Raw genomic sequence first — 26,409 nt, 5'->3', positions numbered from 1 at the left:
TATCCTCTAGTATTTATAGCGATAAGTTCGTGCTGTACTTAACGTAACCGCCGACGTACTTAACGTAATATAACATATTCGCCCAAGTCAATAAGATCAGTAGACGTAAAACGATTCTTTTCCATGACGTTAAATTAACGAGAACATGTTACATAGTATGAATCATCCATTAATTAAAACTTAATATACTTTTTTATTACATCTTAACGGAAGTAATTAATATTGTCTTTTAAGAAGTAATAAAAGTAACTTCAATGACATCTATATTAAGAAGAAACATAATTAAAGCTTTGTTAGATTTGTATATTTAATAAATAATTGATAGTTAATTTATACTTAAGCTCTACTATATACGATAAATGTAACAGTCAATAAAGCTAATGTTTCCTAGTATTGATAAGTTATGATACCATTATTGCGAAAATATATACGATTGCAACATAAACGTGAAAATAGAGGGAGTTGGAAATTTTCTCTTATTTAGTTTTCTTTGTTTAATCGATACATGAACGATGAGAAGTCAAACGTTTTAACTATGATATTTGCTAGCGAGTAAAAAAATGGATAGAAACGATAAACATAAATCAAGTGAAGAAAATATGCCAGATATTTCCTCATTTAAAGAATCGGAGAAGAATTCTGGATTATTTACCGTGTTTCAGTCTTCTGCGAATAAGTTACCTTTTAAATTGTGTCGGCAACCTCCACGTAGTTACAAAACGTAATGAGTATTATATTGAAATTCAACTGAAATTGTATGAAAATTTGTTACTCTATATAATAAGATATATTTTGTGGAAATTTTGATACAGAAGGAAAGATGAAATTCCGTTTTTTATACCACATAAGAAGTTGCTCGAAAAGATCGAGTACAAACCGGAAATTCGAGAACCGTTGGTAAGGATTTATATAAGTTTTTATATTTAATTAATCGTTATTCGTAGATATTTATGAACAATATTTCTGTAGACTGGTTTTAGCGCCCAACAAGAAAAAATTAGGAAACAGATCCATAAACCACGTATTTCATTAACAAAAGTAGAAGAGAAGAAGATACTAACAAAGGACGTTATATCGGATACAGGCATAAGTTGCATTACAAATTTTATAGCTTGTCTCCTAACTTTATTTTCAACGAATATTTCTATTAATTGGTCATTTTTTGCGAAATAGGTGTTGAATCAAGGGAAACAATTTCGTGGGCTTTTCAAAAATATAAAAAGGAAACAGATTTTGATGCTCCTAGGTTTATTGATCAGTTAGAGTTAATTCGACAATTACGAGAGGATCCCAAAGTAGGATTTTTTTATATGATTTACGCTGTGGATCGATCTTCGAAATATTTTACGCCTTACGCTTTAAAGTGAATAGTTCTTTTGTGTTTCTGGTCACGGAAAACTTTCAAAAACGCATGGATAATTCCCAATAATATATTTTAGGGTTGTTCAGTATAAGGATGTAGGTAAAACTTATATGACCATCAGTGCCAGTGGTGTAACTCAGTATAGTCCAGACGAAATGAGTTTTACTCCTATCGAACATTGGGAAAGAGAATACATTTTTTACTTAAAATTATTGAAAGTATGCATTTGTTTTCTGAATCTTTTTTATTTATTCTATAACCGAACGTTTTTCTCATTTTTCGATATTTTTACGATTTATATTTCTAGATAAGGACATTCATTATGTTTCGAATGTGGAAAGCTTTGTACGTTTGGAAAAAGTCAGTTAGTTATAAGAAATTCGTTATGGCAAAGAATTATTTAAAAGAAAATTTGTTTGTATCGGATTCGATTCTTAGTAAGGCACTGTTAGAAATTAAATCAATGTGCTCGATTTTCCTTGATTCGAGTTTCTTTGACAACTCTATTCTTGAGAAGATGTTACTTTTTTATTTTGTAGAAAAACAGGTATGTATCGGCTGTTTTAAAAAAAGATTTCTTTAAAAAAAATATCATATACACTAGGATGGTATTAGGTATAGATGACTGATTATTTTGAACAGATAAGATTTTATATAGATGGAAAACGTTAATATCGAAAACAAAAGCCATCCTGATATATGTATACGTATGCGTGTATCTGTAATAAATATCATATAATCTTCCAAATATTTATTTACAGTTTACAAAACTAGAACTGCTTAGAAATAAGTTAGATGAGTTTAGAAGATTAGCAATAGATATTGTAAATAATGCTTGCCTCGGTGCTTTATTAAAGGCTGGATATACTCCCGATGATTCCAATATAACAATAGAGCAAACTGCATATGGAAAACTTGGTAGTATTTTGGAAGGGGCATGTAGATGTTTTATATTTTCTCCCAACTTAGAATGTATTTTCTAATCTCATATAATTTGCCGCCGTAACAGGTGAATTCGGCGTTGCGAAATTCAAAATGCCGAAAGATGGTATTCTTAAAATGAGTTACATCGAACAAGCACGAAAGAGAGAAAAGTGTTACAGGTTGTCTTGGTAAGCCATTGTTTAAAAATGATATTAAAGTTTTCATGAATATTTTATCCTTCGTACATATGGAAAATAAATTTTGGCGATGAAAAACTATTTTATTATTCAGCTTCATTCATTTGGTTGATTATATGCAAACAAATATGATGTACGATCTTTTATTAAATACTTATCGAGAATTTATACAACTCTTAAAGATTTATACGGAGTTTTTACCGAATGATGAATCAATAGATAACGATATAATTGATCTTCCGTTGAAAGAAAATCGCCCACCATCGCATCGTATTCAGGTATAAAACATGATTGTTATTAAAAGTAGTATGTAAGTACTTACTGTTTTTTAGTTGCCATATTGGGTCGTGGATTTGCTTATTTTACCAACTTCAGAAATTATAATGGATCCATCCGAAAGTATTTTCCTTTTCGTAATAAGAACTATACAAGCTATGTGGGAGGAGAACTTATATGCTATTAAACCTTTGCTGTCCGATCCCTTCTTCCATTCTTTCACGAGGTACAAACGCTAGCTTTTATAGAACTAATTTATGAAATAGTTTTTTCAAATCGTAAGGTTTTATATTTCGTACATTTATTCGAGGCCCATGATCAATCATAAGATAGAAGAACGTATTTGCGGTTACCCTCCAGAAGTTCAGAAAGTCTTGGAACAAGATCCGATTACACTAGCTTTTAAGACGGAATTGAAGGAAATTTTTGAGAAGAATTTAGCCGCGATAAAACGTTATTGCCAACGATTCAATCAGATCAAACAGTTTTATTACGAAGACATGACGTTTGACGAAGATATTATCCGAGACAATCGAGATGTTAAATTATTTCGAGAATGGAGCATTCGTTATAAGAAAGAAGTAGATCTGATCAATACAGTAGTCGATTTTCAGCCATTCGGTCTCTTTTTCATTCAACTTGAACGATTTAAAGGCGCTGCTGAAACTGCTCCCAGAGGGAAATTAAGTGTTATTGAAGCTGTTATGCCTGGGTAAATGTAAAGAAAATATTTTTACGTCATTGTACAGTGTATAGTATTGGTTCTAACACACGCTATTAGACTAGGAAAAAGTCGAGTTGACGCTTTATTAACGCAAGCGATTGACGCCACCAATTACCTGGAAACAGTTCCTGTGACGACTGAAGAATATGTTGCATACATAAAATTTGTAGACCAAGCTCAACAAAATGTAGATGACATGGAATCTCAGTTGGATTACGTGAAAGAGCTGTACGATACAATGGAAGAATTTGCTTTTCCTATACCGTCGATGGATATGGCAAATTATTTGGTAACGACCAAATGATTTTACAATCCTCTTACAGATATGTAACATTAACAAAAACTTTGTATTTGCGAAAACAGGGTATTGGAAGTCATTTTACTAGCTTGCGATTAGTCGTAGAAAATAGATTAGAAGAGAGGCCAAAGCTAATAAACAAATTCGATGCTCAACTTCAGAAGGATATCACAGCATTGAACGAAGAAATATCAGAAATTCACGATGAAATAATGGTACGATCTGACCAAACATATCTTTCACAATCTCTGTTTTACTATTATCTATTTTATCGCTTTTACAGCAACCTTGGCTGTTGGATTATGAAAGCGACGTTGACGCCTGTTTGAATACTTTGAAAGAACTTGATAAACGACTAGCAGCTTGTGCAACTAAAGCGGAAGAATACCGTGCTCATCAAAGAACATTCAAGGTATCGCGACAAGTTACAAAATTTTATTAGCTTCCTGTAGTGGAATACATTATACAATTGATAATATTTTATTTTTTTTTTTCATCTCAAAAAGCTCGAACAAACGAGGTTCGACAGTTTAGATCAAGTAATGAACGAATTGAAGTTACGTACTTTATTATGGGAAAGCTTAACTTCTTGGGAATATGCTATTCATGAATGGTATACCGCCGAGTTCGATACCTTAGACGTCGAAGAGATCACTGCGGTTACAATGCGTACCATGAAACACATAATTCAGTTAGAGAGAGGCTTACCACCGAATAAAATTGTACCGAACTTGAAGGAGAATGTTGAATTAATAAGAAATAAGTTACCAATTCTTGGTTACTTGAGAAATCCAGACTTAAAAGATAGACATTGGGAGAAGATTGAGGCAATATTGAACTATACTTTCAAACCCGATGAGAAGAAAACTTGGACTCGAATGAAAGAGCTCGGTGCTTTCTTGAAACCTCAGGAATTAATGGAAGTTGCTGCCGCGGCAAGCTCCGAAGCTAACTTAGAAAATATGTTAAAGAAAGTCATAGATACATGGGAAGATCTTAAATTTATTATTGTACCCTACAGAGAGGGAAAAGATGTTTTCATCATAGGTAGTCTCGAAGAAATTCAGACCGCAATGGACGAAAGTAATATTAATTTACAAACTATCAACGCATCTCGTCACGTCGGTCCCATTCGACCTGTGGTCGAAGAATGGGTAGAGAAATTGGATTTATTTACGGTTACCTTGGTACGAATATCTTTTTAAATATGATAGAATTTTCAGATATCTAGCTAATTTATGAGATATGTTTGCTGTAGGATGCGTGGCAATACTTGCAACAGCAATGGTTGTATCTGGAAGCAATATTTTCAGCTCCGGACATTCAGCGACAGTTACCTATGGAAGCAAAACTTTTTATTGAGGTTGACAGGTTTTGGAAGGATCTTATGAGACGGACTCATAAGGTTTGCCGCTAATTTCATCAATTCGATTGATAACGTTTGATTGCGACATCGAACATTTTTAGGCGCCTTTGGCTATGCCAGCTTGCACACAACCAGGATTATTAGAACAATTTGAGGAGAATAACCGAATGTTAGACGAAGTAATGAAATGTTTGGAAGCATATCTTGAGACGAAACGGGTAGCGTTCCCAAGATTCTTCTTCTTATCTAACGACGAACTTTTAGAAATTTTAGCTCAGGTATCGATGAAACAAAGGAAAAGTTAAAAGTATTAATCAACATTATGTTTCACATTGAAACGCTTACTAAAGTACCAACTATTGTACGGTAGACAAAGAATCCACATGCGGTACAAAGACATTTGCAGAAATGCTTTGATGCGATATACAGACTGGAATTTGCAATGAAAGAAAATGAATTCGGTGAACTAGTACTAACGACAGATATAGTTGCTATGATCTCACCGGAAGGTGAAAAAGTTCCGCTTGGAAAAGGTTTGAGAGCAAGAGGTAATGTCGAAGATTGGCTAGGTCGAGTCGAGGAAGCTATGTTTTCGATATTAAGGAGAAGAATGAAAGAAGGAATAAAAGATTTGGCTGAGAAAGGGCGAGAGAAATTCCTGTATATGCATCCTTCTCAGGTTACATGTTTTATTTCTACAGTAATTTACAATAAGTCTTGCTTCGAAATATTTTTTACGACGCGAACTTCTTACTAAAAATAAAAGTAAAATAAGGCGTGAAATAAAATATGATTAATAAAATTATGTACTTGTTTTCTTCTTACCTTCCCCAGATAATCCTCGCTGTATGCCAAATATTCTGGACCCGAGATATCCACATTATCTTAGATTCTACTGAGAATGTGATTGAGAAGATGAAAGCGTTCGAACAGAAATGTTTCGCAGTTCAGTATACCTATGTGTCTCTGTGAAACTTAGATTAAAAATTTCTATGAGACAACCTTTCCTTTTGCTATATTATAGGATTTAAATGAATTGGCGACAATGGTAAGGAAAGAATTGCCACGATTGATACGCGATGTTATAATTAATTTGGTAACGATAGATGTGCACGCCAGAGACATCGTTACGACCTTGGTTGAAAATAGAGTAATGTCAAGGTGAAAATTAAACGTAACAATTTTTTAATTCAAAGAACCATATGTTAGAACCATTTTCCAACAACCGATTACTTATATCATAGTACAAGCTTTGATTGGCTGAAAGCATTACGTTATTATTGGGATGAAGAACTCGACAATTGTTTAACACGTATGAGTAACTCTAAATATCTTTACGGGTATGAATATCTCGGTGCTCAAAAGAGACTTGTCATAACTCCTCTAACGGATAAATGTTATTTGTGCCTTATGGGCGCTCTTCAGTTAGATTTAGGTATTAATGAATATTAAAGCAGAATTGTACGTTATCTTTTCAAAAAACTGAGGATACGTATTTACAAATATTATTCAATAGGTGGTGCTCCTGCAGGACCTGCAGGTACTGGGAAAACGGAGACGACGAAGGATTTAGCCAAAGCAGTCGCTGTTCAGTGCGTTGTGTTCAATTGTTCGGAAGGACTCGATTATAGAGTACGTCAAATATTATCGCTTATTCATTTTCGTGGCAGTCGCTTGAAAATTGAAACAACTAAAGATAATTACAACGGGAAAATTGCGTCCCACAGATGATGGGTAGATTCTTTTCTGGTCTGGCAACTTCTGGAGCCTGGTGCTGTTTTGACGAATTTAATAGAATAGATATAGAAGTGCTTTCCGTAATAGCTCAGCAACTAATTACTATCAGAAATGCTAAAATTGCTAGAGCCACCGAGTAAGTTGTTTCAGCTATAATACTTGAATAAATCTAAATGCCCTTTTACCTTTTAGATTCATGTTCGAAGGAAGAATGATCAAATTGGTGATGTCTTGCGCAACTTTCATCACTATGAATCCAGGGTATGCTGGTCGTACGGAATTACCAGATAATTTAAAAGCACTGTTCCGACCATTCGCTATGATGGTTCCAGATTATAGTACGATTATACTAGTAATATAGTAAACTCCTGTTAATCTAGATATTTTTAAACGATACTAAATTAGTGTCTTTTCGTAGAACTTATTGCTGAAGTTACGCTATATTCAGAAGGATTCGAATCGTCAAAATCGTTATCGCAAAAAATGACTCTGATGTATACACTTAGCAGCGAACAACTTTCCCAGCAGGATCATTATGATTTCGGAATGAGGTATCTATTAATGTTGTTGCAATTTCAATAGCTATATGTTGTTTACTGTCAATGAACATCGAATTATTTCTCCATTTCTAAAGGGCTGTAAAAAGCGTATTGGTAATGGCAGGTAGTCTTAAACGAAATAATCCTGATAAACCAGAGGACGTTGTTTTAATTAGAGCCTTGCGCGAGAGCAATATACCGAAGTTTTTACGCGATGACGCTGAACTGTTCGAAGGTATCGTAGGAGATCTCTTTCCAGGCATTGAAATTCCGGAGGAAGAATACGGTATCCTACGGGACACAGCTATCGAAGTAATTTATAATTAATGATATTTTTAATTACATTCATACAACAAGCCCCAACTACATAACATAATTTTTATAGATAATGAAAGAAGCCGGTTTACAGCCAGAAGTTTGCATTTTGAAGAAAATTACTCAACTGCATGAATGTTTGCAAGTGAGACATGGAGTGATGTTAGTTGGTCCAACTGGCTCTGGAAAAACGACAGTTCTGAGAGTAGGTCGAATAACAGTTCACTTCTTTATATTGTAAATGGTATAATTTTTTTCAAGATATTTTTATTTGTTATATTATATATTACTTTTTTAACAAACACAAGAACTATTAAATAACAGCTTTTTATTTCAGACTCTTGCAAATACTTACAGTCGACTGTATGAAATGGCTATACCTGGACCGTGTTATCAGCCAGTTCACGTGTATCTAATCAATCCGAAAGCAGTTACGATCGGTGAATTATATGGAAAAGTAGATATAATGACCAACGAATGGCAAGATGGTTTAATCGGCTTTACAGTTCGTCACGCATGTTCCGTTAGTAGGAATCCTAGCCCGAGTAAAAGCAAAGGAATGCTTTTATGAAAATTTAGTAAATCTCATTTTCATTGTTCAGTTTACCACGGAAGATCATCAATGGATTGTGTGCGATGGACCCGTTGATGCCGTATGGATAGAAAATATGAACACCGTGTTAGATGATAATAAAATGTTGTGTCTGGCTAACTCTGAAAGAATTAAATTCACTCCTTATATGCGTATGTTATTCGAAGTTATGGATCTTGCCCAGGCATCGCCTGCTACCGTCAGTCGTTGTGGTTCGAACACCAGCATCCTATCATTTATTTAATAACCGATTTTATCTTTACGTGTTTTAACTTTTAATTTTTATATTTTAAGGAATGGTGTATGTCGATCCTACAGAGTTAAAGTGGATGCCTTACGTGAAGTCATGGTTAGACACACTTCCTGATGCTATCGTAAAAAACGAACATCGATTACAGATCATCGAACTCTTCGAAAAATATTTCGAAGAAGGATTAATATTCTGCAGGAAAAATTGTGTCTGCCCAATTCTACAGGTATACAATTTGTCTTGTCTTACACAACAATCGAAACATAATTTTTCGAACATCGTCGTTCCAATAGGTTGATATTAGTAAAGCAAGTATGACTTGTTCGATATTGGAATATATTTTAAACGAACCAGATGCGATAGAAAGAACTACGGAAAAGGCGCGAATTAGAACATTTTTAGCTCAGTCATTTGTCTTTGCCTACCTTTGGGCCGTTGGCGGTAACGTTAACGACGCCTCTCGAAGCGTGTTCGAGGCTTTTGTGAGAAAACAATTTGAAGATGATGAAGATACATTGTACAATCTCAAAATTAAATAGCGTTTTGTATTCTTTTTTTCTGTACATATAGTAGCATACTATTCTCCTGTTTTGTTTCGATATACAGTTTGCCGTCGATAGATTTATGGGAGATTTATGTAAACGTACAACAACATCGATTGGATTCTTGGATGGATATTATGCCACAATTTATATATGACAATGAAGTGCCATTTTTCGATATTCTAGTACCAACTGTCGATACTGTACGATTTGGTTACTTAATGAAGAAATTAGTCGGAATAAATAAACCGGTATTCTTTACCGGAGATACTGGTTAGCAGTATTTAACGACCTTTATACTTTCTCTCGATTTACAATTTATAACGATTTATAATTCTAATAGAAGGAATAATTTATAGGAGTTGGTAAATCGGTAATAACGAAAGTTGTTTTAAATAATTTGGAAGATAGTCAGCTTTGGGTACCGATCAATTTGATCTTCTCTGCTCAAACAAGCAGTGGCAGAACACAAGAGATTTTAGAACTAAAATTGGAAAGAAGGAAAAGAACCGTGCTGGGGGCACCCATTGGGAAAAGGGTGTGTGTATTTGTCGACGATGTCAATATGCCAAAATTAGATACATATGGGTCTCAACCACCGATCGAGCTGTTACGGTACTTTAATTATCTTATTATATGTTATTATATTATTATATTTATTATTATATTTTTTTCAACATAAAATTATTCATAATTGTCGAATTGCATAGACAATTACTAGATTTCCATGGTATGTACGATAAAGAGAAGTTGTTCTGGAAGCATATAGAAGACGTTGTTTTCACTGTTGCGTGCGCTCCTCCTGGAGGAGGTAGAAATCCATTAACACCGAGATTTGTGAGACATTTTGCCATGCTATTTATCCCAGCCCCTATAGAACTTTCTCTGAAAGGGATTTTCAAGTAAACCCTTTCCAACAGTAAATTCTTTATATCATATAAAATTGTTTCACGCACGACATAAAACGAATTCCTTTTAGGGCAATTATGAACGGATTTCTGGAAGATTTTGTAGAGTCTGTTAAACAAATCGGCGATAGAATAGTAAATGCAGCAGTCGATGTTTATCAAAGAATCGCAACGGATCTTCTGCCGACGCCAGAAAAAAGCCACTACATCTTTAATTTACGGGATTTGTCGAAATGTATACAAGGTATCATGCAAGTTGACGCGGCGGTCATTAAACAACCCATCGAAATGTACAGGTATAATCGTCACACTGTAACAGCCATGACGTCTGTTAGTATTTTGTAATGAAAAGAAGAGGATAAAAATATTTGTATTCTTTAGGCTTTTTTGTCACGAATGTCTTCGTGTTTTCCATGACCGACTGATCAACGTTCAGGATAAGAGCTATTTCTTTAAACTTCTAAACAACATATGTGTCAACGCATTCGGTATGGAAGTGATGCGGCTTCCGGATGAAGAAATTATCGAAAAACCACCGATACTATTATTTGGTGACTTCATGTCCTTCGGAGCAGCAAGGGAACAACGAATTTACGAAGAGCTTACGGAAATTTCAAAAGTTAGAAGAACTTTGGAGGTAATTATTATACTCCGCTTATGTTAATACTAATTTTATTTCCCTAGATCATGTTTTTAAATATATATCACAGGATTATTTGGAAGATTATCGTTTCTCTGTGGGAAAAGACATGAGAATTATTTTCTTCATGGATGCTATAGAACACATCTGCAGGCTTGCAAGAATTCTTCGTTCTGAAAGAGGCAATGGCCTTTTGATCGGAGTCGGTGGAATGGGAAAGCAAAGTCTGACAAGATTGGCATCTCATTTGAATGGTTATAAGTTTGTACCAACATTAACTATTCAATAACACAAATTATTTTTATCGAAATAATATGATCAAAGAAACTACCACAACTGTCGAATGTTTTAAGATGTTATCAAATAGAAGTTACGCGTACGTATGATAAAAATTCATGGCACGAAGATCTTCGCCGATTTTATTTCGAGCCAGGTACCGAGGCTAAACATACAACATTTTTATTCACCGATACTCAGATTGTGCTAGAAGAATTTTTAGAAGACATCAATAATACACTTAATACAGGTAGCTTTAATACAGTTCTGATGCGTTTTCCAAATAATATTACCGTCAAAAAAGTTATTCGACTGTTTGAATAACTTTAATCTGTAATAACCATCGACAGACATTCTTTTCAGGCGAAGTACCAAACTTGTACGAAGCAGATGAACTTGAGAAAGTTATCATAGCTACCAGGCCTGCGGCGAAACAAGCAGGGATTCACGAAGGAAACAGAGACGCAATTTATCAATATTTCATTGGGAGAGTTAGAAATCAACTTCACTTAATGATCTGTATGAGTCCTATAGGCGACTCTTTTAGGTCTGTTCTTTAAAATATCAATTATTCTTTGTATGTATATGATAACTGACCTCTCTCTCCTTTACTTATTACTGAAGCCATTGATTATATTTTATTATCTTTTATCATATAGATTATATTTTATTATCTTCATAGACATCGCTGTCGTATGTTTCCTTCATTGGTAAATTGTTGCACCATTGATTGGTTTACGAAGTGGCCGGATGATGCCCTTTTATCGGTAGCAGAAAGTTCATTAGTCACAATCGTTCCAAAGGATTCGGGAAAGCTTACTAACCTTAGTATCATGTGCGTCTTGATCCATGAGGTATCGTTTGCATTATAGTAGATTCACCATAAAATAGCATTGGAAAGTATGAGGTTTGAAAGAAAATCATGTAAAATTATAGAGCGTAGAAGAAGTAACAGCTCGATTCTTCATAGAAATGCGTCGAAGATACTATACCACACCGAGCAGTTATTTAGAACTTTTAAAGCTATTTCAAACAACTTTAGAAAGGAAGAAGAAAGAAATAGAGTTGCTGAAAAGTAAAATTGCCAATGGACTCAACGTAAATACTATATAATCCCACATTCCTTCGAATGTTAAAATGCTTTCTTTGAAAGAATGTAACTTCACTAACATTTATAATACAATTAAGTGGATATTAAATTGATTAATACAATTACTTGGATAGAAATTGCGAGAAACCAATGAGATGGTTGGCGTAATGAAGGAACAATTAATAATTCTTGCCCCAAAGCTCAAAGCAAGTACCGACGAAGTATCGAGCCTCGTGAGAATCCTTGCGAAGCAGCAAGTCGAATGTGACAAAGTGAAGTATGTCGTAATGGCTGAAGAAGAAGTAGCAAAAGTACGAGTAACAAATGAAGAAAAGAAAATTTAACGAATAGATGATCTTATTTATCGAGTATATAATTTTATTTTTCTCAGGCGAAAGCCGAAGAAACGGCGGCTTTAGAAGCTGATGCTAGGCAAGACTTGGAAGCAGCAATGCCGGCTTTACTGGAAGCTCAGAAAGCATTAGAAGCTTTAAATAAAAGTGATATTAATGAAATTCGCGTATTTCATAAACCACCTCACCTAGTGCGTTTTGTCATGGAAGCAGTAAATTTACTGTTGGGTGAAAAGTGAGTTTCATAGGATGTATGAAAGTAATACTACTAGTTACGTTACATTTTTATCTCAGGACAGATTGGCCAACCGCAAAATTAGTCTTGGGTGATATACATTTTCTTGATCGCTTAATGGCTTATCCTAAGGACGACATAAGCGATAAACTTTTAGAAAAGTTACAAGAATATGTTCAACATCCAGAATTTCGACCAGATTTAGTGGCTAGACAAAGTAAAGCGTGTAGATCGATGTGCATCTGGGTGAGAGCAATGGATGGATATGCTAAAATCTATAGGGTGGTCGAACCAAAGCGACAAAGGTAGATTATTTCTTCATAGTTCTTAAGAAAACAAAATAGATAATTCTCATAACGCATAGGACACGAGGAACTGTAATAATGATTAATTACACAGATTGCACAAAGCTGAAGAAGAATTGCGAGAGATAGAAGAAGTTCTTGCTTTGAAACAGCAAGAACTCGTTACGGTGGAGAATAAGATCAAGGAGTTGCAGAAACAATACGATTCGGCGATAGAAAATTTAAACAAATTAGAAGCTGAAATGGAATTAGCGGAAACAAGATTGAATAGATCTGGACGATTGACATCTGCGTTAGTGGATGAACGAGTTCGATGGGAAGAATTAACGCGCGTACGATAAAAAGTTGAATTCAGAAAACATGACATGATGAATTATTATCAATTTTCTTTTCATGTTGTAAATATTCAGGGTTTTGACAAGCAAATTGTCAACTTGACTGGCGATACATTGGTAGCTGCTGGAGCGCTTGCTTACCTGGGTGCTTTTACAAATGAGTACAGAGAGGAATTAATACAAACTTGGTTATCCAGTTGCAAAGAGTACGATATTAAAACTACAGAGAACTATAGTCTCATTGCAATATTAGTTGATGCTTATGAAATTCGTCTCTGGAATACGTATGGTTTACCACGAGACAAAGTTAGCACAGAAAATGCGATTTTTGTAACGCAAGCTAGTCGTTGGCCTTTAATGATTGATCCCCAAGAGCAAGTAATTGCAGCAACTTTTCTAATATGTTTTAAGTTATTCGAATCTAATATCGTTTCCTAGCAATATTCTATTTGCATTAAGGCAAATAGGTGGATACGGAATATGGAACAAGAAAACAATTTAAAAATATGCAAGCTAACGGATATAAATTTAATGAGGATACTAGAAGCGTCCATAAGGCTTGGAACTCCTGTATTAATTCAAGAAGTAGGAGAAGTATTGGACCCAAGTTTGGAACCTATTCTACTTAAACAAATATTTATTTTAGTAAATACGATACATTATCTACTTTAAAATAATTCAGCTATTTTTAAATGGTTTAAGTTATACGAGATAACAATTATATTAATATCATTTGATACGATTATATAGGGTGGTAGGACATTGATACGATTTGGCGATATAGACGTCGAGTATGACAGTAATTTCAAATTATACATTACGACGAAAATTGCGAATCCTCATTATTTACCAGAGATCTGTATTAAAGTAACAATAGTTAACTTTACCGTAACTATGGCAGGCCTCGAAGAACAGATACTCGCGTATGTACATTGTTTTTAGTAGTATTAATCTAGTAACACATATTTAATTACGTAACACGTATATTCAACCTCAAAATCCCCTATCTCGTTAAACTTTACGCAGAGATGTGGTACGTCTCGAAAGACCAGATTTGGAAACAATGAGGAATGATTTAATAATAAAAATCAACGCGGACAAAGGTCAATTGCAAAGTATCGAAGACAGAATATTGACATTGTTATACGGTGCAGGCGATGATATTTTGGACAATGAAGACTTAATAGAAACCTTAAATGACAGTAAAGAAACTTCTGCAATTATTGCAACGAGATTAATTGAAAGTGAAGCGACTGAGAAAAAGATCTCAGTTGCGCGTGAAAAATATCGATCTGTTGCGAATCGTGGATCAGTCTTGTATTTCGTAGTTGCAAACCTTGCAAACATAGATCCCATGTACCAATTTTCGTTAAAGTACTTCAGTCAAGTAATTAATTGCACGATATATTTTCAAGTCTGCAAATATATAATTCGATATTGTAACATTCTTCGACATTTTATTAGTTATTTAACACGGTAATTGAAACTACCGAAAAAGAGGCTAATTTGCAGCGGCGTTTGCAGACCTTATTGAATGAAATAACATTAGCTATCTACACAAATGTTTCACGAGGTCTATTTGAGAAACACAAGTTGGTATTTAGTTTCATGCTCAATATTGCAGTACATATAAATGAGCAGATCGTGTCTCAGGCGCAATGGAATTTTATGTTGCGAGGGCCAACACGAATTGTAGTGGTAAGTTATGTCTTCCATGATTTATTTACGTAACTCGTAAATGATATTTTTCGATCGATTTGTAAATGTTTCAAATAGGAAGAAATTCCAAATTATCCATCTTTAACGCCTAAAATGTGGACTTCGATTAATTATTTAGCTAATACGTTTAAAAAATTTAAAGATGTTTTAAATGATGCATTTAAGAAGATTCCGTTAACTCTTGGATATTTTAAGGAGGTAATACATCATTTTTACATTCTGATTTTTATTTCCATTATGAATATAGCTTTACTCCTTCTTTTTGTAGGAAATTAATATAATCCCTACCAATCAAACAATCGCTATGAAAAATTGGAATGAGATATTAACCGACATTGAAAAATTAATGTTGATAAAATCATTGAAGGAGGAAGTATTAATTTTTGCAATCACAGCTTACGTATCGAACAATTTAGGGTCAAAATTTGTAGAATCACCTATGGCAACATTGCAACTTCTGTACGTATAAAGAAGTTGTATGTTCCACATCGCATTACTTCGTAATTATATAGACTGAATTTTTTATCGAAAATTTTCAGATTTGCAGATACGTCAAATAAAATACCATTGATCTTCATACTTACAACTGGATCAGATCCCTTCAGTGCTTTTCAAAAATTCGCACATGATATGGGTTTTTCCGACAGATGTGATTCCATTTCTTTAGGTCAAGGCCAAGGTCCTATTGCAGAAGGACATCTACGAGCAGGTACCATCGAAGGTAGATGGGTGTTTTTACAGAATTGTCATTTAGCTGTATCGTGGATGATCAACATGGAGCAACTTATATTGGAGATTGCTGAAGAACCAGAGGGAATAATTCATAATGACTTTCGATTATTTCTGAGTTCGATGCCGAGTGCTGCTTTTCCAGTTTCCGTTCTTCAAAATTCCGTAAAAGTTACAAATGAGCCGCCAAAAGGACTGAAGGCCAATATCAAGAGAGCATTACATGAATTGGATGAAGAATATTTTGAACATCATCGTAAGAAGGAATTTCTTATATTAATATCCGAAAGGCAAAATATATATTTAATTCTAATGAATTTAGGATTTCTTCTTGTCGTGTACAGATTTAGGCGAAAGCTGGCGCCGAATTATATTCGGAATTTGCTTTTTCCACGCAATTATTCAGGAACGAAAAAAATTTGGACCCCTAGGATGGAATATTCTGTATGAATTTAACGACAGCGACAGAGAATGTTGTTTGCTAAATTTGAAATTATTTTGTGTCCAAGGTCGTATACATTGGAATGCATTAATATACACTACAGGTGTGTAAAACATATTTCAAATTTATTTCTTTTGTTAGGAAGGATCAAATACATTAAACATTCACTATATATTCAATTTAGGTGAAATTACTTATGGGGGTAGGGTTACAGACAGTTGGGATTTAAGGTGTATGAAAACGATCTTAGCTATTTTCTTTTCTCCTAAATCTTTGGATATCAGTGAGTAACTTAAAAACAAATTGTTATTAAAAATAACTTATAATATCTATAACTATTAATATATATTATTATTATAAATAATCACAGATTATGTCTATTCGCCATCTGGAAAGTATTATTGTCCTGTTTACAATACCCTACAAGAGTATCAAGACTTTGTAGAAACTTTTCCTATAATTGACGATCCAGAAATTTTTGGAATGCATGAAAATGCAAATATTGCTTATCAGGTAATCAAAGACAGTCAAGTTAGGAACAGGAAAGACTTTACATCCTTGTGATAAATTAAAATATTTGTATAATTATATTAGTTAAAAGAAGCACAATTTGTACTAAATACCATTTTGGAAGTACAACCACAAGAATCTATCACGGATCAAGATAAATCTAGTTCAGATGTAGCATATGAAATTGCTGACATGATAAAGGATAAAATTCAATTGCAAATAGATATTACAAAATGTAACCCAGAACACTTGAAAGTAATCGACAATGTTCACTTTATACTACTATTAATTATAAAGCAGATGTCATTATAAAATTATTACAGAGAGATTCAATGGGAAGACTTCCATCCTTAAGTACTGTTCTTGTTCACGAGGTTGATAGGTATAATATACTTCTAAAGAAGATACATATATCAATAGAAAATTTACAACGTGCCATCAAAGGTTTTGTTGTTATGTCTGAGGAATTAGAAAACGTCTTTGTGGCTCTTGTCAATAATCAGGTTTTATAATAATTTTCGACCTATTAAATTTTTGTCAAAGAATATTTTCAGTGATGTAATTGATATTAATATCTTTAAATTATTCTTATAAATTTTTCTTAATATTATATTATTAATATTTATTATATATTACACATATTAGGTACCACAAATGTGGCATAATGTAAATGTCTATCCATCATTAAAAACCTTAGGAAGCTGGATAAGGAACTTAGAACTAAGGATTGACTTCATTCAAGTAAAAAAATTGTAAAATATAAAAAATAACTAGTTTAGTAAGTATTATACATTACAGATTTGGTTGATTGATATAAAGCCAATTTCTTTTTGGATTTCGGGTTTATCCTTTCCACAAGGATTTTTAACTGGCATGTTACAAACATGTGCTAGAAAGTATAACATTCCTATAGACCACCTAAAGTTGGATTTTATTGCTACCAAAGTTGTTCTTGATCAAGAAGATATTGAAATAGAGCATAAAAAGGCTGAAAAGGAGGTCTGATCATTATAAATATTTTACCACAATTAAATATTATACAACAAAAGAATGATTCATTCAGATAATTGTTATCATATCTTAGGTAATACAGGTATATAAAAACTTACAAGTACCAGAAGATGGAGTTTTAATACATGGGTTATTTATTGATGCTGGTAGATGGGATTTTGGATCCATGCATTTAGTGGATGCAAATATAGGTAAAAAGTTTGAAAATATTTCAGAAAATATTACTCTTTAAATAATATATCATACACGAAAGGCAAATAAATGATCTATTTTAGGTGAAATGAATCCATCTCTTCCAGTTTTACATATAAATCCAGTATTAGAATTACCAAAAGATGATTCAAGATATGTTTGCCCTTTGTATAAAACAGCAGTTCGAGCAGGTGTATTATCCACAACTGGACATAGTACTAATTTTGTTGTTGCAGTTCTACTTGCTTCTGAAAAAGAACAATCATACTGGATTTTAAAAGGAACGGCTCTTTTGATTGAAATTGTAAATTAAATTTCCTATGCCATAACAGATATACTAATTAATGATTGAGATGTAATAATTAAAAACATAAATTTAAGTAATTCTATATATTTATATTTATGTTATATACATACTTTACAATATAAAGCTTTTAAACTAATGTTAGAACGACTGAATATATAACTTAATTGTAATGAACACAAAAGTTGATAAAGCAAACTAGTATGTATAAGTGAAAATCAGAATAATTCTCTTTGTTTTCTCTTCACAAGATTAGCATGATAATTGTAATCTTCCTTGTCAATAGTCCACATTAAGGTCATATAAATTGAGAGTATCAAAGCCAATAATAATCGGTCTAATCTATAGAATATTAAAAACCAGTTATTTATTTATTACGAACAGTTTGAGTACTATAATATTGATATCTTGAATATGCCTTACGTCATATGAGGATATACCCATAAAATAATAAGAAATCCTGTAAAACTTGGATGTCTCATGTGTGAGTAATAACGTAACAATTCTTTTGACTTCATTAGCATAGGACTTGGTCTAAATGAAAACTTATAATATACTTGTTTTATTCCAACTAATTCAGATATATCCATCATCAAACATCCACTATAAATTATTGACCAAGCCAATACATGTAAAGCAGTAATTGTAAACCACAAAATATTATTAAAAGAGATATTAACATTCCATAATGCAATAGATGAAATAGTTTGCCATTTATTAAATAATAAATGAAGAGTCATAGCACTAGTAACATTATAAATACTTCTTTCCATATAATCCATATGTAATTTGCAAAATAAATGTTTCACAACATCACTTGCCATAAGTGAATGTTGGAACATAAAAATACTTAATAGAGACATGTTTATTATTAGCAACCATAATACAGACTCTGTATCTTCATCTGTAACATAATTTTGTAAAACAAAATATGAATTGCAAACATAAATTGTTATGTACCCTATTGTTTGTTCAATTAACAAAATTAAAATATTACTAATTCTTGTTGTTGTTATTATTTACCTTTTTCTGACGAAGTAATCGTTTCTTTATCTTTATTCGACACATTCGATAAAAAATATGTCAAATTACATAAAATATAAAAGGTGTATAAAAAACAAATAGTACAAACAACAACACTAATACATTTTACAAACATTTTTATAAATAACTAATAATTACTTAAGATAATGTATAATTATTTTACATTCTAATCATTATAAACTTAACAATTGCACACGAATATAATCTGACAATAATATCTTGATCAAAATTTGCACTTGTTTACAAATATACAGAGTTGTAAAGAATTTATAATTATCATTAAATTTATAAAAACTAGATACGAATCTTTGTTTAAACTATCAAAGAGACATCTAGATTGTTTCCTGGCGCGAATTCATATTATTTCAAAATACTTATCATTTACATTAGACGTGTTATAATATATAAGTATGGAATACAGTAAACAGAATAATTTCATAATTATTTTATAAAGTATAATGTTACGATTTTCAATTAATTTTTATTCGTTCCATTTTAGTTACTATATCATAAGTTTTTCTAACTTGATGTAGCATAAAGTTCGGGCAACGCCTGTCGAGACGAATTGTCATCAATGACCGTGGTGTTTCGTATTATCTGTTTCATCAGTTTGGAATGCAACTTTCCGTTGAAAGGAGAGGTCAGGTTAACTTTCATTCTTGTGGTTTAGAGATTTGTACCTCAACCAGCTGGATTTTGAAGAAACTTGGATGGTATTTGTCTATATCTAATTTGTAAGTATATGAGATATATGTCTTATGCACAAGTATTCTGCAAAGAATGCGAAAATATGGAGTAAGATATTTTGTAATTTTATAACAGTAACATGTCCCTTTAATTATTAATGTAATAAATATATTTAAAAGTTCCTGCAGCATCATTATATCTAGTATCAACAAATACTCACAAAATATACTATTCAATTATAATCTTGGATATTTTATGAATATTATTTATATCTACAAAAATAATAAATAGAAGCCTTAACAATAATTTTTCAAGTATTCGAATTTTCTATATGTTTAATTTAAATTTTATTGCATAATCCTTATATTATTTAAGTTTTTGTATATTTACAGTAGTTCATAATATATATAATTATGAAGATATAAATAGTTAGAAATGAAATTGAGAAAATACATACAAAGATCTTGTTAATAATGTTTATAATTAATTCAATAAGTTATTTAATAATAAGGTATATTTTATTAAGTACATGAAGTATAATACTTTCTGAAAATTAAAGTAATTGTTTAAAGATAAGCATAAAATAATTTAAGATTATTTCCTATTATATTTTTGCAGCTGGTCCAAGATGTCAAATCCTGCTGAGCGTTTAAACTATGTTCAAGATAGTAGCAGTGATACTGAAACAGATAAAGAAACAGGTGGCAGGGGCAGGCATCGTATTTATAAGAATAGAATGAGGTACTACGTAAAAGATACAAATGAGTATCATGTTTGTCATAAAATAAAATGAGAGCCATAGGTATTTTAGATATTTTGATATTTATAGATATTTTTAATATTTTAGATATTTATAGATATGTTAGATATTTTATATTATTAGCTTAATTTCTTAGTTTGTTAAAACAAATACTTTAGATGAGCAATAGTATGAGAATTTCATTTGTAATCTATTGTATCCTTGAAACTTAACAGTTACATGTGGCATGTATCAAGGGATGTTATGCAGGACGTCATGCATGTCAGTTAATCTTCTTATCAAAATTTACAAGTTCATACTTCTCTATAATTTTACACTAGATCAATCAATAAGCAGTGTATTAAAAAATAACATAATTCAATCCATATTTCACACTGATATATACCATAAAATTTAATTTATATTATATTATTATATTTCGTTTTAGAATCATACCACATAGGCTTCCTGCAATCGTATTTGGTTTCATTCGTTTATTTATTTATTTTATATTAAAAAGAATAATATGTGTGTGTGTGTATGAGAGAGAGCGCGCACGCGTGTTTGTATGTTGAAACAATAAAAAAGTTAAATAAACAACTAGAAGCCTCCATATTATATTACTTTGACAATAAAATTTGTATTTATATACACTTGTTCATCATTTAAATTATTTATTACATTAGACTCTGTAGATAATACACTATGCTTGTTGTCGAATGCAAACATTAGAAGGGTAATGTTGTTGTTTTGCATGTAGTTGTGGTGGCTCTTCCAAACCAAAATCTTGTTTGGTACAAAGAGATGGAAGCAATGAAAGGCACTGTCATACCTTCAATTCTGGCAGACAAAACACTAATGTTAATCAACAAAGCAGGTAATATTCACAAATGAATAGGAGACAGTAAACACAATAATGTTGTATTTTGTATCCGAAATATTTAATGATTTTAAGTTAATATCTGATAGTATTTATTAAAGTACTTAATTATCGTATGTTTTATGAGTTGTATTTTTATTTCTTATATTATTGATACAAAAGTCCAGGCATCGTTATACAACAGGTAGGTGTTACTTATACGTCGATTTTGTTTCATACATTGTGTTGCGTTTATTCCTTCATTTGAAAATGAACTCTTATAGTCAGATGACTAAAGTACCGATCCTTGCTGGAACTCCATAGATGTCAAGAAATCAAATCAGGGAGACTTTTTTACCAGAGAATTGGGTTGATGATTTGGACCCAGAGCTCCCCACTGGGCCGCCACAATTGAGTGGGCATCAATGCTAACGTACTAAAGCCTGGAAATCCGGTAGCGGAAAACCGCGGGTACAAGAAACATTTAAGAGGATAGTTAATCTAGCTGAAATGACAGCTGGTTTGGTAAAAGCTTCTAAAGAAGTAATTGTCAATGAACCCATTTGGCAAGATAAACCCTTTTCCAAAACCCATCCCGTACAAAGAACTTATAGTCAGAATCCCGATTTCTTCACCTTTGCACTACTGTGTCAAACAGTGTATGCCGATCTGGAAGCAGAAAATTTCCGGCTCCAGCGTGAGATGACACTTACTGCTTTTCAGCACGTAATGAGTAGTATCTTCAACGTTGTAATCATCGATCACGTTAGAACAATTAATGCGAAAGACCCCCATGCATAACATTCCAGAGTGCGCAATTCCCAATCCAAGGATTGAGGCAACTGAGAACGTATCTGAACAGCCAGCTGGTGGATTTGAAGTGGATAATCATAACGCTTATGAATGCTACATCTCCCCTCTTGTGACATCAAGATTAATAGAGGCGACGATATAACAAAATGAAGATAGGCAGTTTCATCCATGGCACCCACTTCCGGACGGAATGTCTCCACCCCATAGTGTGCCTACTATGAACTTACTTGGCTATCGCCACCACGTAGAACGATTAACTAACGAAAGACTACAGATTTGGAAAATGTCACATTCCTTGATGGTAGTGACATGCAGTCGTGATTACGGCGAAGTGGCAAACTCGCTGCTCACATCTCCGGAACACTTCGTGGTATGGAGACAAAATACAAGATGATCATGTGAAAGTCAACACGAGGAACAAATACCGCTAATACGGCTGGATGAAGGTTGACACAATAGACGGTGGTGTCATGCAGCAAAACCGGCAACGCCTTTCAACAGTTATTGGTTCGGTACAGTCATCCGTCGCACTTGGTAGCGCCCAATTTTATTCAGTGGCAATTTTTGCCTTAGAACGTGAGAGAACAAGAACTGCTCGGGGGGTTTGCTAAGTGAGAGCCCAGGGTCTTGCGCTTCCTGGATGGGTCGATACTATAAATAACAACTTCAATATGATTGCCTAATGGTTGAGAGGGATCTGATGACTTTACAGGATGCAAGGCATACGAACACTTCGGCATCGGATGAGCGTACTTCTCTAATAACGACATAGTTGCGAAGAAATTATTTAGTTAAGAAAAGCTAGCTACCCTGACAAAGAATTATTTTCTCCTAGATTTAGTCTAGAAACCCCTAGTATAGGAATGAATTTTGTTACCCTAAGAATTCCTAAGATCCCATTGGAAGTCCGTGGAAGGCCCTTTGTATTAAAGGTGCACCTCTCGCCGTCAGCGGTGCTGAGGGCCATGTTGACGAGCGAGAGGGGCTGGAGGGCGGTCGCCTCCTTCTGCGAGCAAGTAATGCTCCGTAAGGAGGCGGCCGAGTGAGAGAGCCAGCTGCAGGCGCAGCTCGCGCTGGTCCCAACCTCCGGTAGGTCCTAGGCGCTGACCAGTCCGACGCCGCGAGGCTGTCAGTTGCCTGGTTGGGGAACCAAGTTGTCTTGCACGGCGGCCCCAGGGACAGGGCGCGGCGTGCTATGGCCGCACACCGCGCCATATCCACCTTCCCCTATTTACGGACGGAGATAGCGCCAGGGAGCCTGAGATGCATGCTTTCGCGGTTTCAAAGCTCCTTCTCTAGGCGGTAGGGACGGCCACCATGGAGGTTTTAGCCGATAGAATCCGGCACTACTCGGCGTCCTCTCCCCAGAGGACGCGGGGTGCCTATGAAGGTTTCCACCACATAAAAAAGGAAAAAAATAGTGTTACTTACATATTTATTCAATACTCTGCATTGCTTTATATGTTTATTACCCATAATTCTTTTGTTTTATGTAAGTATTAATATTAAATGATCTTCAGTAGTCACTTAGAACATATCTTTTTTCAGACTTTGCTCTGGAGTTAGTGTTGGAAAAAATCAACAAAGTCAAAATAGAGACAATTTACCATCATCAGGATCTATTAATAGTATAAACAATCCACAAGCTAGTGATGAACGCATTACTCTTATTGTTGATAATACCAGGTAGGTATTATACAATACATTTTTTACTATTAATATGATTATATTAAGTAAATTTTTTTTAAGATAAATTTATTTTAAAGATAAATTTTGATTTTAGATTTATTGTTGATCCTGCACTCTTTACTGCACATCCAAACACGATGTTAGGTAGAATGTTTAGTTCTGGTGTTGAATATGCTCAACCAAATGAACGTGGTGAATATGAAGTTGCAGATGGTATATCTGCCATGGTGTTTAGAGCTATTCTTGATTATTATAAAGGTGGCGTAATTCGATGTCCACCGGCAGTTGCTGTTCAAGAATTACGAGAAGCTTGCGATTATCTTCTTGTACCATTTGACGCTAATACAGTAAAGTGTCAAAATTTAAGTAAGTAAATATAATTGAATTATACTATAATGTATAATATAATAAAATTATCAAATATATTTATTATGTTAATATTGCGTAACAAAACGTTCTGAAATTTTTCCAAATTTTTTAATCGGGATCATTTGTTACTATATAAAATTATTGACTCGATTCACAAATAATAAGTCATGACAACTCATAACTATTAAAAAGCACAATGCTTATCGATAATAAATAATAGAAATTCTAAAAATTAGGTGATTTATTTCATAGGAGGACTATTACATGAATTGTCTAACGAAGGTGCACGATGCCAGTTTGAAGTGTTTCTAGAAGATTTAATACTGCCGCTAATGGTAAACAGCGCACGTAGAGGCGATCGCGAATGTCACATCGTTGTTCTATTGGAAGATGATATCGTTGATTGGGATGAAGAATATCCCCCGCAAATGGGAGAAGAATATTCACAAAGTAAGTAAGCAAAGGATATTGCTTTTTACTTCCGTCTTTTTTTACGATATCAAGGTTCAAAATATATGACCTTGCTACGGTATATTGGATGTATAAAATAGAAAATCGATAATCATATCGGTCGTAGTCTTGAATATTTTATTGGCTATATTAAAATTCATTGCCTTCAATAAGAAGTTTGTGATTTATTTCACATTAAAGAAAGCATAATGTTAATAGAGTGTCTTTTATTTTCCAACAGCTGTTAACAGTACTGCGATGTATCGGTTCTTCAAATATATCGAAAACAGAGATGTAGCTAAGCAGGTAATGAAGGAACGCGGTTTAAAAAAGATTCGTTTAGGTATCGAAGGATATCCTACTTATAAAGAAAAAATTAAGAAGAGAGCAGGTGGACGTGCTGAAGTGATTTATAATTACGTGCAAAGACCATTTATTCACATGTCCTGGGAGAAAGAAGAAGCGAAAAGCCGACACGTCGATTTTCAGTGCGTGAAATCAAAGTCTGTGACAAATCTTGCGGAAGCTACCGCCGATCCGGTACTGGATGCTGGTGGAAATCCAATAGCAATCGCTCTTCTGCAAGCTGAACCAGCGCCTCAACCAGAAGTCGTACTACCAGTCGGTTCGGATGGCGACGTTGAGGGTGCCATAGGTTTACCAGCTGATCAAGATCTTGGATCTATACCGCCTGACGAGTTACCATGAATGTCGATTGTAAAAGTTAGAACAAACAGACACGAATTTCGATTACCAAGTATTTATGGACTGCTTTCTTCTTGCGTCAATTTTTAAACCTGATCAGACTTGCTTACCTCACAATATTCGCTTATTTAAAAGGTTAAGCTTTAAATTATTAGTTTCCGAAGAATGAATTTCGTCGTGTTTTCCATATTTTTATAAGATAACCAATACCAGACGAGTAAAACTGCTTGAATATGATTACGCTTCAAATAAAATATGTATTAAGAAACATGCAAGAAATATGTATTTCTTGTAGATTGAGCAAGTCTGATTTTGACCCAGTCAAAATGATGTATAGTGAAGTTATCGCATCTTGTGGATGTTCAACTAGTTTAAAAATGTCCGCTGTGACTTTTTCAATTTTGTATGTAATGTTAAACGTTTCTCATAATTACATGTCAAATACGAAATACATAATGATTCATTAGGTATGTATTTGCGAAGAGTATTCCCGTTTTATACAATTAATAAAGTTGAATACTGTTTCCGAGACTGTGGTTCTTTGTTTTTGCATGTTATTTCGATATGTATTTTTACAAATCTTTTCCATAGTGTGAAATTATGCAAAATAAAGTTATCTCAGGCGCTTCGAACAACGTAATAACAAGACTAAAGACATTATAGCGTAAATGAAAGAAGTTTATTTTTTATCACTGTTTATTGAGCATTTCGTGCGTAGCGCCTTCGCATTTTCACGGATTAAATAATTAAAAAATTCAAGCAAGATATTGAAATATGTAGTAAAACTAATATGTCGAAAAGAGGGGAATTTCGGTTGATGTCAGTCGATAAAACACACGGAAATTCACATAGAAGAAGATGACGCCTCAAAGTATCGTGTGA

At 33.5% G+C, this 26,409-nt stretch overlaps 4 protein-coding genes and 1 long non-coding RNA gene across 7 annotated transcripts; 3 read left to right on the top strand and 2 right to left on the bottom strand.

Moving 5' to 3' along the window:
* The first annotated feature begins 129 nt into the window (after window positions 1–129).
* Dhc16f (Dynein heavy chain at 16F) lies at window positions 130–18,772 on the top strand. The gene is made up of 62 exons (XM_072022437.1): window positions 130–721; window positions 813–897; window positions 970–1,084; window positions 1,174–1,363; window positions 1,440–1,581; window positions 1,671–1,910; window positions 2,125–2,281; window positions 2,373–2,475; window positions 2,579–2,762; window positions 2,817–2,986; window positions 3,071–3,472; window positions 3,542–3,773; window positions 3,848–3,997; window positions 4,066–4,194; window positions 4,289–4,969; window positions 5,041–5,187; window positions 5,250–5,426; window positions 5,519–5,827; window positions 5,983–6,093; window positions 6,173–6,309; window positions 6,393–6,583; window positions 6,665–6,780; window positions 6,876–7,021; window positions 7,078–7,223; window positions 7,304–7,436; window positions 7,520–7,736; window positions 7,810–7,944; window positions 8,077–8,262; window positions 8,342–8,543; window positions 8,626–8,807; window positions 8,875–9,098; window positions 9,188–9,396; window positions 9,483–9,738; window positions 9,834–10,025; window positions 10,103–10,327; window positions 10,413–10,668; window positions 10,742–10,932; window positions 11,025–11,197; window positions 11,311–11,494; window positions 11,630–11,801; window positions 11,884–12,045; window positions 12,172–12,348; window positions 12,429–12,625; window positions 12,685–12,930; window positions 13,025–13,262; window positions 13,341–13,643; window positions 13,725–13,910; window positions 14,016–14,188; window positions 14,292–14,652; window positions 14,730–14,963; window positions 15,042–15,182; window positions 15,253–15,443; window positions 15,524–15,969; window positions 16,058–16,258; window positions 16,340–16,438; window positions 16,526–16,668; window positions 16,750–16,920; window positions 16,989–17,168; window positions 17,311–17,406; window positions 17,464–17,664; window positions 17,750–17,867; window positions 17,952–18,772. Exons 1-62 carry the CDS (start codon window positions 561–563, stop codon window positions 18,179–18,181), a joined length of 12,252 nt encoding a protein of 4,083 aa, XP_071878538.1. The 5' UTR covers window positions 130–560; the 3' UTR covers window positions 18,182–18,772.
* On the bottom strand, window positions 17,426–17,900 carry LOC139998121 (uncharacterized). The gene is made up of 2 exons (XR_011803184.1): window positions 17,775–17,900; window positions 17,426–17,653 (listed from the first exon to the last, which is right to left on the bottom strand). It is a non-coding gene; the product is annotated as an uncharacterized lncRNA (long non-coding RNA).
* Window positions 18,374–19,491, bottom strand: LOC139998114 (nurim homolog). The gene is made up of 3 exons (XM_072022428.1): window positions 19,196–19,491; window positions 18,596–19,076; window positions 18,374–18,514 (listed from the first exon to the last, which is right to left on the bottom strand). Exons 1-3 carry the CDS (start codon window positions 19,329–19,331, stop codon window positions 18,391–18,393), a joined length of 741 nt encoding a protein of 246 aa, XP_071878529.1. The 5' UTR covers window positions 19,332–19,491; the 3' UTR covers window positions 18,374–18,390.
* Window positions 19,492–19,769: 278 nt separating this feature from the next.
* LOC139998110 (BTB/POZ domain-containing protein 10-like) lies at window positions 19,770–26,058 on the top strand. 3 transcript variants are annotated; one of them, XM_072022422.1, is made up of 7 exons: window positions 19,770–19,929; window positions 20,522–20,644; window positions 21,403–21,519; window positions 23,863–24,000; window positions 24,098–24,369; window positions 24,625–24,822; window positions 25,064–26,058. In XM_072022422.1, the coding sequence occupies exons 1-7, from the start codon at window positions 19,832–19,834 to the stop codon at window positions 25,528–25,530; spliced, it is 1,413 nt and encodes a 470-aa protein (XP_071878523.1). In that variant the 5' UTR covers window positions 19,770–19,831; the 3' UTR covers window positions 25,531–26,058. The 3 variants fall into 3 exon arrangements, with proteins under 3 accessions (XP_071878523.1, XP_071878524.1, XP_071878522.1); XM_072022421.1 differs by having other exon boundaries at window positions 19,771–19,950; XM_072022423.1 differs by lacking the exon at window positions 21,403–21,519 and having other exon boundaries at window positions 19,770–19,950.
* LOC141445958 (uncharacterized) lies at window positions 21,526–23,854 on the top strand. Its single transcript, XM_074112204.1, has 2 exons — window positions 21,526–22,227; window positions 22,311–23,854. Exons 1-2 carry the CDS (start codon window positions 22,012–22,014, stop codon window positions 22,425–22,427), a joined length of 333 nt encoding a protein of 110 aa, XP_073968305.1. The 5' UTR covers window positions 21,526–22,011; the 3' UTR covers window positions 22,428–23,854.
* Window positions 26,059–26,409: the final 351 nt, after the last annotated feature.

This window comes from Bombus fervidus, chromosome 2 (genome assembly GCF_041682495.2).
Source record: "Bombus fervidus isolate BK054 chromosome 2, iyBomFerv1, whole genome shotgun sequence".
In the NCBI taxonomy this organism is placed as follows: domain Eukaryota; kingdom Metazoa; phylum Arthropoda; class Insecta; order Hymenoptera; family Apidae; genus Bombus; species Bombus fervidus.
This window is presented reverse-complemented; position numbering and strand designations above follow the sequence as displayed.